General features: G+C 34.2%; 1 protein-coding gene across 6 annotated transcripts; it reads right to left on the bottom strand.

Annotated features, from left to right (window-relative positions):
- Positions 4314-10244, bottom strand: LOC105176407 (sister chromatid cohesion 1 protein 3). Of its 6 annotated transcripts, none has more exons than XM_011099192.2 (15): positions 10063-10244; positions 9326-9932; positions 7941-8199; positions 7818-7864; positions 7653-7702; positions 7504-7571; positions 7079-7422; positions 6890-7001; positions 6663-6805; positions 6148-6578; positions 5847-5886; positions 5638-5719; positions 5211-5355; positions 4982-5115; positions 4315-4711 (listed from the first exon to the last, which is right to left on the bottom strand). In XM_011099192.2, the coding sequence occupies exons 2-14, from the start codon at positions 9447-9449 to the stop codon at positions 5011-5013; spliced, it is 1950 nt and encodes a 649-aa protein (XP_011097494.1). In that variant the 5' UTR covers positions 9450-9932; positions 10063-10244; the 3' UTR covers positions 4315-4711; positions 4982-5010. The 6 variants fall into 6 exon arrangements, with proteins under 6 accessions (XP_020554274.1, XP_011097494.1, XP_011097495.1 ...); XM_011099193.2 differs by having other exon boundaries at positions 9326-9908; XM_011099196.2 differs by having other exon boundaries at positions 9326-9485.

The raw sequence follows: 12191 nt of genomic DNA, 5'->3' as shown, positions 1-12191 counted from the left end.
TTTTTTATTTATTGAATTATAATTAATTGAGTTTTTATAAATAAAAATATTATTTAAAATTATTTTAAGAATTTTTCGGCTCCATTTAGCTTTCACTTTTGGATCCATTCTCGCCCCCAGGAGGATTTCACAAAGTGTAGGGGATATTACATTAACACTTTTTTAATGAATGAATCGACAATTTCACAACATGTAAAGAGTATTTATTTATATAATTAAATTTAATTTTAGAGGGTATCGATGTAATTTATCAAAAAGAAAACTAGTGTGATAGTTTTGTTGAGTCAAAGCATGATTGCTTAATTGGAAACTGAAATATTGAAGTTGGGATATGACTGAAAATTGATTTTCATTTATCATCACTTTCTTTCTTTCTTTCTTAGCTTTTCATTTTTCATTTTTCCTTTTTCCCTTTTTTTTCTTGAAGAAAGGAAATATGTGTGTGTATATATATATAATTTCTCACATGATATATCATATGTATTAAATGGTAGTCCGTAATAAAATATAGAGTTAATTATGCTTAAATTCTCAAAAAAAAACATAAAATTATATTTTTATTTAAAAAAATTAAAATTATATTTATATTCTTTTTGAAAATTCACGATTTACACTTTATCCTTTTTTGTTAGAGTTTGGATGAAAAATACTAATATTAGTAAAAAAAAAATTACATAAATTTTTTATTTTACTCTTCACTTAAAATTCTCTTATAATAATATTGTACTTAGTGGCATAAAAATATAATGATGTTGACATCACTCTATTTATATGTATACATTACATGTATTTTTTATAAGTATCAAAATATATTTAGGAATGTTAAACGCGGGCAAAATTAAAAAAATTTATATAATTTTTTTTTATAACGTCAGTATTTTCATCCAAATTCTAACAGGAGAATTTGTTTTAGGGAGTGCAAGTGTAATTTCAAAACCTTTTTTGAAGAATAAGTAATAATATATTGATTGGCAATTCTAAAAATGTCACTACAAAAATTTATACCAAGTGATAAACAATTTTGATCGTAATATAATTATTAGTGATAACAATGTGCATAAAATTGTCACTATTTTGATCATGAGTAATATTTTTGCCTATAATCAAAATATTTATAGTAATTTTTAATTACAGCTAATAATTTGATTTTGTTTACAGAAATAACAGTCAATAATAATTAATTAATATTTATTATAGTCTTTAATTTTTAATTATAATAATTCATTATAAGAAAGTGATATACATTTCTTCCGGTGTCGGTAATTCTTGTGGGTTTTAGCAGAAAGACTTGACAGCCTTTCTTGGTATTTGGACCAAACATATTTTGGCTGCCACAATCATCCTATGCTTCACAATCTTGAAACAAAAATTCCAAACCCGGACATGAAATCCAGAACAGAATTGACTGTTCTTTTAAAAACAAAAGTTTGGCTCAGAGAAGAAGGATGATTGCGAAAATAATGGAAAGCGTACTTGATGTCATTGATTAGGTTGTGGGTTAGGACTTGATTACGAGATTAGTTAAGATAATTTTGTAGGAAAATGATGAAGTCGTGTTTACCAAGATTTTGATGGAATTACGAGGTGATGAATGATTTTCTTACAGATTTCGATGATCACTTTGATGTGGGTTGAATATGTCCGAGTGGCTTTGAAGGTTTTAGTGAAGCATCCTATGAGTTGGGACTTTGGGACTATATATCGAACTTTTATTACTAGATTCCACTACAAGGACTCTGTCCCCCCTTTTAAATCCAGGCAACATGGTTATTTCTGGAAAGTTCTCATGTTGTCCTAGTTGAGAAATACATATACAAAGTCATGTATGTATACAAGAAAAATAATACTAATACAAGAGAAGATTAATGTCTTGATCATGGTTTTAGGCATACAAATTTGAGGAGGATGAGTTTAAGGCGATATCAATGTCGACCAAGTTATTTTAACAGTAGAAGAGAGGTCTTGTGTCCCATAGCGTGGAGTATTGTTTGACGGCTTTGAGACGAGGTTCTCTAGTAGTGCTGAAAAATTGACAAACTTGTGTGGACAACTGAATGTAAGGTATTAGTAGAATCAGCCATACGAGTTGGGTGAAGCAGATTTTTAATGTATTTGCTCTGAGAAATAACAATTCCCCCATTGATGCGCTTTATGTCAACACCTAAGAAGCACTGAATCAACTCCATTTTGACAACATAAAACACAACGAAACCAAGAAACGCTTTAACACAGTCGCTTCGGACACATTTGCTATGCCTGAATCCCACTAAGTAGTAAAACCTTAGCGTGCAGCACAACCAAACTATTACAGCAACAATTTTCGTTCAAACAGAAATTCCATTTTCCATCATTCCTTTCAAAACCACTTTCCATTACCATGACCATCACTCGTTGGTAAGAAGCTGCCGACATCATGAACATCCACCTTCAAACAGATTGAAGAAGTGGAACCAACACAAATTTACATATTTTAGTCAGACTTATATTCATGATGTTAAAAAGATACAGTTAATGTGACCCTGAGTAGTTTCAGAAAAACAATAACCCTAAATTCCTCTGGAAACAATTAAGAACGCTGAAGAATACTGCTATAGGCATATGACAATGCTAGAGGTATGCATATCAAAACTTTCTATGAGTTAAGGACTCTTTTGGAGCATTCTCACACAAATATCTTGTTCCAATGATTTCCATGCGACAGCTGAGGCATAGAACCATGTAAATAATTGATAGTAAAATAACTTAGATCGTTTCTATCTCTGCATGTAAAGCTTCATTCCCGCAAATTTTCTTAAAGTCCATGAGAAGGAGGCATTCAGAAAAAACTGCTAAGTACTTTAAATCCATGAGAAACAGGCATTCACAAAAAAAGATCCAAGTCAGAGAAAGAAAGCATCAGGGAAAACTAAACAGCAAATAATAATCATGGACTTCAACATCAGATTATTGATAGGCAAGATACAAAAGAAAACAGCAGATTTCGCAGCTGCTGCAAACAGGGGAAAGCACATATAAATTAAATGAGATGCTCAATTTCAACTTCAATAATTAACTTAGCTTACCTGTAGCTCGAGCTTCTCTCCTCCTTTGTTTTCGCAGAAACAGATAAAGATGAACATCAGGTGAACTGAGAAGGAAATATCAGTCATCTTGTGTATGGTAATGTTTGGATATTAGAGTATGCACATTTATTATTCATCATATATGTGTGGATGTCTGCATTTGGAAGATCAGATCTAAAATTGCTGTCGAAGCAGTCAGAAAATGATGGAGCGGAAAAACTTTGCTCAATCTAAGTGCTTTTAATTGTTTTATCTTAATGAAGAAGAAAATATTACAAAATCAACCAATTTGAGCAGGTAGTCATAATGAGGCAATCAGTGGTACACAGATCAGAAAACTAAAGAGCACAAGGATAGATTGCCAACTCCTACATCAATTGGCTTAAAGTATAAAAAGAAGACAAGTAGAAGAGAAATGCCATCCTTGGTTATTCAAAGGCAAACCTGCAACTTCTTCAAATGAACAATTCAGGAACACCTGATCTCTTTATGATAATCACATCCTATATGCAAGTTGGCCGCTCTAAGTAGCTCCCAAAAGGTCAGACTAATGACAGTGAATAGTTGATTTCTCAATGTAGATGCTGTATAGTTGGTTTTCATCCTACACAGACCTTAAATGTAATAGTAGCATCCATCACCAAAAGGATCCCCCTAAGGGGAATCATTTTACGGCTATTCACTTGGAGAAGGCATGAAATAATGAGTGCCATTGTCAACATGTGATGAATTGGAAATCCAACTGAATTAGCTACCAAGATCAATCCTAAATCACATAAAAATCAGAAATAATGAAAAACAGTAAATCCTTCACGTGTCGTGTTTAGCATCAGCAAGAGCGCTTTGCCATTCTTCACTAAGATCATGCTTCTTGAGTTAAAAACATCAGATCTTTACATTTTAAGCATGACAATGCTAATATGTTAAAGGCGATGCATGCACGCCTACCTTCTATGCTACTCCATTTTGTTGTAAATAGTTGTACAGCAGTAAGACACATTCCTCACCTTCATATTACTGTTGTCACCAACTTTGCTTATATTTTGAAGCCAGCTGTTAGCAAGCTACACTACCACATTTAATGTAATCAGATAACCAGATTCTTCAATCATCAACTAAATGTAGTAGTGTAGCTCACTAATAACTGCCTGTTGTCTGATCACATTAAACGTTGTATATGAAAGTAAACATAATTGTTATACGGCTATACATTGCATGTTGTACATGTGCTACAACATTTAATGTGATCCTATCATATCAGTTATATCTTCCTTAATAGAAATAGCTCGCTAATAACTGGCTGTTGTCTGATAACATAGTCTACCAAGAAACATAATTTCTAATAAAAAAATCCATAATATAAAAATTTGTACAGTACCAAAAGAGAAGTCCATGAGAATGGCTGAGACATGTTATACTCATCTCAACCTGTGGTTTAAAAAATAAATAAATAAACAATTCCTATGAACAGTATCCTATAACTCAACAGCCTCTTCTGTCCTCACTATAGAGGAAAAACCTACTATGCAACAGGCTTGCAAGATTCAAGAATCACCTGCAACCACAAGAACGAAAATTTAGGAGAAATTCTTCAGATATCCATCTGACATGAGATTATTGCAACCCTGTTGTGTTTAAATCCACCTGCACTGCACAACTTAAGAACAATTATGAAGCAGAAGATGACCGCAAAACATTTCTTTAGTAGCACGACTAGCTCATTTGCAGTATACATATGCAAAATAAAAAATGTCATTATGTTCAAAGTAGACATGAATTTGGTAGTACTACATTTCTGAATATGAAAAACAAAAATATTATACCATTATCGGCCTATTTCTATGTCACTTCTGGGAAACTTCAGATCAGTATGAACAGAAATAAGGAAGATATAACCGATAAAAGTAAACATCTCTTACCTATTTACATGAATAACTATCACATGTTTTCAACCGGAGTATTGTCCCTTGGAGAGCTTAGGAGTAACCTTCAGACTGACATCATCATATGGATTCTCTTGATGTACATCTACAAGCCCATAATTCTTCAGAACCTGCAGAACGAAGAACATTGCAGTTAATAATCTTTTCACTCTTATCGATTTAGAAGGCAGGTGCATAAGGGAGCCGCATAAAACTTAGCACTTACCAGGGTCTCATAAAACATCCGAGCGCATATTTTTTTGGGTTTGCCTTCAAGAATCTTGTTCAAGCTGAGATCTTCCGACGATTCTTGTGAGTTCCCTGAGGTAGGGGTTATAGAGGACTGCTTTTTCAAGTACTGAGCCACAGCCCTGCAAACAAATCAAACGAAGTTGGAGAGGTCGGTGACTCAGTTGAAGTCGTCTTTGGGCATAGGGGGAGTTTGATGCTACCCATGTGGGCACAACCTAACTCGAGTGTAGCCCATTGGATTCTAGAAAAAAAAAAGTGTAGCCCATTGAATAACACATGATAACATCAGCAGTTTACTTTATGAAATCATTATATCCAAGTCTAACAGTTCACAACCCAAGTGGTTACTACCCACATGACTGGCATGAAATAGTTCAGAGACATAGGGGCAAAAGATTTACCTTGTTCTTGAAGATAATGCTTGCAATTCCGGGGTCCCTTGGTTATATGAGAAGATGCCAAATTCTGGTGTTCCTTGAGATCCTATTAAAACACAGAAAAGAGATCATGCATCGTGTCTTAGACTCATCCCAAGTAAAACACAAGTGTTGATGATAAACTTGGTTAAAACAATAAATTGAAATGTAACATCATGAATTTGCAAAATTACCAGCAGGAGAATTGTCATCTTGTTCTAGAAACCCAAGCTCCTGTCAGAGAAAGAGAGACGCAATATGTTAAATATAGAAGTCAGAAAGTGCAAGTCATTTACCAATAGTCACTCCCCTCTCATTTCAACTTTAAAAGTTAGCTGTTCTCGGAGATGTGACTTAAATACACAAGTTCTGAAGCATTTTATTGTCAATAAAAAGCTTTGACCATAAAGAAGAAATAGAAATAAAAACATATGATAGGAAGAAAATAAAGATTCAAACTATCAAATATGCTGTAAGAAAGCCTACTGAACATACTTCTGCAGAAGACGCCAGCTCAGGAATGTCAGAAAGGGCTGTGCGCTCAGGCAACCCCTTCCCATAGAATGTATCTGGGGTTCTCATTTCTGAGTCTATATCCCGAGGAGATGTTCCCACATCTGAAGTAGGTAATACACGATCCCCTTCAGTTGTTTCAAGACATTCTGATTGCAAACCAAAACTGGAGTTTTCAGGAGTGAGATAGCTCCTCCCATGTGGAGAAGGCACGGCCATGGAGAAAGAAGGCATAAATCTATCTGGTGAAGCGCCCTCATTATTGCGAAGAACTTCAATCTCTCTATCACGATCATGACTAGGTGAAAGGGCCTGATCAGCACTCATCTCTTGGGGTGTTTTTTCTGTAGTAACCATATGATGAACAGAGATGTTGCCTTCCTCGTATAAACTCAACAGTGCAGGACAACATCCTGCAGAATAATAGAACCTGATTCAGATGAAAAGCAATTGCAAACTGAAGTAGAAGCAATGGATAAACGACAAATACTACCAACCAGTTACATAGGGCTGACGAGGGAGACCATTCTTTTTTAATTGCAACCTCATGTTTTGTTTGAAGATCGCAAGAGAAGATAAAGGACAGTTCCTCCTATTCCGGCGGGTGTCGTTGGTGTCATCTAGTGCTTTTTTCACATGTCTAAATCATCATACCAAAATATTATGAGGGGAAATAGATATAAATTTTGAAATAACATAGCATGAATCATATGAAAAGCTATACTTGTTGCTCAATACAGGAGACTTGTCAAAATACTGCTTTCTCTTCCTTTTTCTAACAATTCGTTGTGCAACAGGTGGGGTTGGTTGGATTTCCATTTCAGGTGACTGGTGAACTGCAAAACAAGAAAAAATACAAGTGATTGATGTGTGCAATTTTATACAAACCTCATAACCAAAGACTTACACTCACCAAAAAGCATTGGAGAATCCAAGTGCCTTAGAGAATGTTGTTCTTCATGATTCTGGGGTGAAGAAAAGCGGTCATCAGGCAACAATACTTCTTCTGTAACTGGAGTGCAGTTCACCTTATCTTTAATGATTTGCTCTTCCAGGAATTTGTCGGGGTCAACACGATCAGGCAATATTGGTGAATTGTTGAAATCAAAACCATGTCTAGCATCACGCATGATTTCAATACTAGGTAAATCTTGCGGACTGCTATTTCCGATATTTCCATCATCAGCTGCTAACTGATTAGGAGGCGAAGGATTCTCAGAACCAGCAGTTGAATCCACTTCAACAGGAAGAGGAATACTGCAAGATTAAACAAATCAAATTCATAAATCAAGAGGGATGATGTATAGTTAAGTTTTGGTAGGCCAGAAACAGCCTTACTCTTCCTCCATTGGCACTGGCCCAGATCTTGAATTATCTTCCATGAACGACGAAGCCCTAAAATCATACTGCAGTGGAGAAAAAATCAATAATAGCATAACCTTTAAATGCATCAATTCTCTCACAGAAGGATGAAAAATAGGGCACACCTCATCAACTCGGATGACAACATATTGATCTTGTCCAGTTGGAATTTGCTCTGTGGAATAGAATTTCGAAGGCCCATAGTAAATGTTAATGGGGATCAAGGGAAAAGATTAGGAAATAGGAAGCAGCACGATCAAAACTTAAATTTTCTTATGCAATATCAATACCTGACAAAGTAATCTCATCCTTGCTCTTGAGATAAGAATCCTCACACCTGAAAATGCAAACCCTTAAATTTATCTGCCCACAGCTAGTAAAGAAAGAATTAAAGATCTTCAGCAAAAACATACAAGTCCTTATCGTAATCATCCAATTCCAAGGAATCAAGCTCAAACTTTTCTGGTAAAGTGATGGCATGAAATGGCGCATGTTTTGCATCATCAGGAAGATTGACATTCACAGAAGTAAAGACACGGTTTATTGTATTCCGTACACCATTGCAGTCTTCGTAGAGATAGTCAACTTGTTTTGAGTATATCCGCACAACTCCAAGCAGAAGGTGTCCCGACATTCTCAGCGCAATAGGCACTTCAGGGTACATAATTCGTTCTGTAAATCAAGTTCCACAATAATAATCAAGTTTCAAGAAAGCATCCAAAAAGACTATAACATAATGTTCAAAAGATGCTCATGGAAATTAAGAACAATACCAAATGATAGCACCATCTCACCAAGAAGTAGTAATTGCAACTAGATAACAGTATGATACTGTTAAAAAACTTCTTTGTATCACACATCAATTATAATTAAGAAAAATATGAAAAGGAAGCATCACATGTTCGAATCTTATGATGAGCATACAACACTACAGGAACAAAGAAGCAGATTCAAAGATGTGCAGGTAACAAATGCTTCTTGTTTAATCAATAAAAGAACAGAGAAAAATACATCAATGCTAATAAAATCTAGTGACAGCCACCCAACCCCCAGGATAAAAGAAAAGTAATAATAGTAATAAATAGATAATTCAAAATTAGAAAACATATGAACCACACAGAAATCATACAACACAAAACGGATCCTGATACAGAAGGATGCCTCAGGACATGCTCAATTTCAATCAAAAAAGTTGCCTACTGTGCATCAATATAGATAAATGATCAGAAAACACGCAATGTTGATTGATAACTGATATCATTACCAATTTTACCAATGCAAAAATGTAGTCTTTTAAGTCATGCCAAAAAGGAGTGAAAGTAATCAGACAAAAAACATCAATGCTAGGATCTTCACATATTCAAATTAGGAAGAAAAAAGAGAAAGCAGAAGCAAACTAAATCGTTTGCTAAGTATCAAACACAAAATCACTCATCAGATTATAAAAAACTAATCTTTGTATCCAATAAAAAAACTAATGGTCTCATAAAATGACACGAAAACAAATGAAAAGTTCAGGCAATTTTTACAAATGAATTAAACAACACAAACCCGTTACACGCCCAAGGATGAAACATAAACTCACAAATCAAGAACCAGCTTCTTATCATCGCCGATAAATTTTAACCAAACCCAACAAATAAAAATTCTTTCTTGACGCAAAATTACTAAGAAAAACACATAATCACCACCGGATTTTCTTGATTTTACTCATTTCTCGACAACAAACGAAATAAAACCAAATCAAAACACAGACAACGTGAAACGTGGTAAAGTTAAGCGTTTATCGAGTACGTACCGACGGTGGAGGGCACATTGGTTGAAACGTAATGAGACTTCTTGAGCTTGTGTTGCAAATGTGCTGCACACCAAACAGTCCCCAAAGGACCTTTCCTTGCCAAGAACGTATGCGAATAGAACATTTCCTCTTCCTAGTCCTTCTACACTCTTCGATTTGGCTGTAACAAGCAGTAATAACTCTGCTGTGTCTATATACGGGCGAGGTGGGTGGGAGTGGGGTGTGAATAGGGTGCCCCTCTACCATTCTGTATAAATGTATATGTTGGGAGGCGCGGGAAAGGCAAAGAAGCGCGAAAACAGAAATATTGAGAATTGTGTTTATGAATTAGGCCAGTTTTTTCCGAAATTTACGAGACTGCCACCGAGTTTCCTAATTCTTCCCACGTACGTTGCTCGCTGTTGGGCGTGGGCGTGAAATGACACGTGGAAAATTTATAATAATATATATTTATTAATATATATATCAATTAATTTTGATCAATTGACGGATTCTTAAAATTAAAAAAATTAATACTCGTTGCCAGGCCTATTAATACTCGAGCCGATGAGCTCAACTCCAAGGACTGCATCAAACCTTCACTCTGTTGCAGCACGAAGACCAAGTACTGATAAAACATTTGCTTCTCAGATCTTTACTCAAAAACTAAGGAAAATTGTAGGTATTACAGTAGAACTCATCTGTCTGCTTTATTTCTTGAATACAATAACTGCAAAATCATAAATTTGTTTGGGTACCTGAAAAGAAGGAGCCGACTTGCCTTTCTTGTTGCCGTGAATTTGGGGCTTAGGGTTCTAAGAGATGGGTTTGGGGAAGAAATAAGAGCGGGAAAGAATGGAGGTAGAAAGAGAAAGAGAGAGAGAAAGAAAGGAAAAGGAAGAAGAAACGATGGGGAAGAAATAAGAGAGGGGAAAGAATGGAGGTAGAAGAGAAAGAGAGAGAAAGAAAGAAAGAAGAAACGATGAAAAGAAAGAGAAAGAGGGGTTTTTCAATTTTGGTATTATTATTATTATTATTTTAAATTATGAGATTGAATCTTAAAATTTTTTTATATAGATATAATTGAAATTAATATATATTCACAATCTGTAAAATTTATATCTTTATAAATGTTACTATAATATTAATGTGACTATCATCTTACATTGTTAAACAATATGGGTTAATCAGGTCATCGAAATTCAGATCAAACCGTTATATATGATAAAACTTACAACAAAATACATTTGGTAAAGTTTTAGACTTATTGAATATCCGTATGTCGAGATATCGTACTCGAAACATAAGAATAATCATTCAAGACGGTGTATCATTGAATCAGACCATGTGATTTTAAATCATATCGTCTGATATGATCTAATATGATCTAATGGACATAATCTTGTATATATTTAAATTTCGTATGAATCAGGTGCCCGATTTAAGATATCGTAATTATTGATTAAATTTTTTAATCTCATTATATATATAATAAAATAATAATTAGAAGTTCAACCATCATCATCGTCATCATTATTGTTATTATTGTTGCTATTATTATTATTATTACAATTTTTAGATTAATTCATAAAAATTACTAAATTTTGACATAAATTTATAAATAATAAAAAATCATAGTGAATTACTTGTCAATTTAAAAAATGTTAACGTAATACAAAAATATATATTTAAATATAATATAAAGTTCTATATATCATATTAAATAACAATTTTAATTATAAAAAATATTATAATTTACTAAGTTGTTGATTAAATTTATTTTTGTATAAAAATTAAATGTATAAATAAAAGTACCTAATTTACTAAGTTGTTGATTAAATTTATTTTTGTATAAAAATTAAATGTATAAATAAAAGTACCATAATTATTATTATCCAAAATAAAATGTATGATATTGATTAATAATTATAATAAATGGTCAATTTAGATTATAAAACTGATCAAATATTAGATATAAAATTAAATATATAAAAAATTCAAAAAAAAAATCACCAGCTCATGAACAGCCTCCAATGAGCTCGAGCTCAAGCTCGATAGGAGCTCGAGCCGACTAGACTCATCTGCCACCCCTAATTGGTACTACTCATATATGAAGAAAAAGGACAAAAATGTACTTATTTAGGGCAAAAATATCAAAAGAACCATGGATCCATGCACGTATACTCGGATCGGGTCGCAATACCCAACCCACTTCAGCAACCAGGCACCGGACACCAACTGACACCTCCATCACACCACCGTACGATCTTTGACAATAGAGCCTTTAGGATAACACCACGTCGCTCACTTAGTATACTATATTTGGGCCTATACATACTCCCATTTCAAAGCATTTATGGCATGACTCGTTTAGTGCTTAAGATCGCATTCCTTACATCTCAAACTCGAGCTGACTTGAAAGTCGAAGGGTCTTAGTAGGGGATACTCTCAACTAGCTTCACGTTCTTGTTTCTTCTCAAGGCATATTTTGATATTTGAGAGAAGTGTTGCGACCTTGGGACCTACATTGAGGAGATCGCATATTCTTACCAGGATCATCTACCATCGTCTGTGGAAAATCCTAAGAAACACCCATCGAATTGACATGGAAAGAACTTCAAGAGGAGACATGTTCAGGAGGGCATAGGAGGATACACCTAGACGAGATCGAATTATGCATTTGACTAGAAGCGAGTTACAAAGATTAATGGAAGAGGCAAACAAAAATGCACCAGCAAAATATGAAAGGATGATTGCTATATTTATTGCACGAGAATCAACTAAAAGGTAGTTGTTCAAGGAAAAAGGAGATAAAGAGGGATCCACAGGAGACGGCAAGTAGATAGGAACCTGAAATAAAGCTATGTTTTCTAAAATGGGATCCAGT

Source organism: Sesamum indicum, linkage group LG13 (assembly GCF_000512975.1).
Source record: "Sesamum indicum cultivar Zhongzhi No. 13 linkage group LG13, S_indicum_v1.0, whole genome shotgun sequence".
Classification (NCBI taxonomy): Eukaryota; Viridiplantae; Streptophyta; class Magnoliopsida; order Lamiales; family Pedaliaceae; genus Sesamum; species Sesamum indicum.
This window is presented reverse-complemented; position numbering and strand designations above follow the sequence as displayed.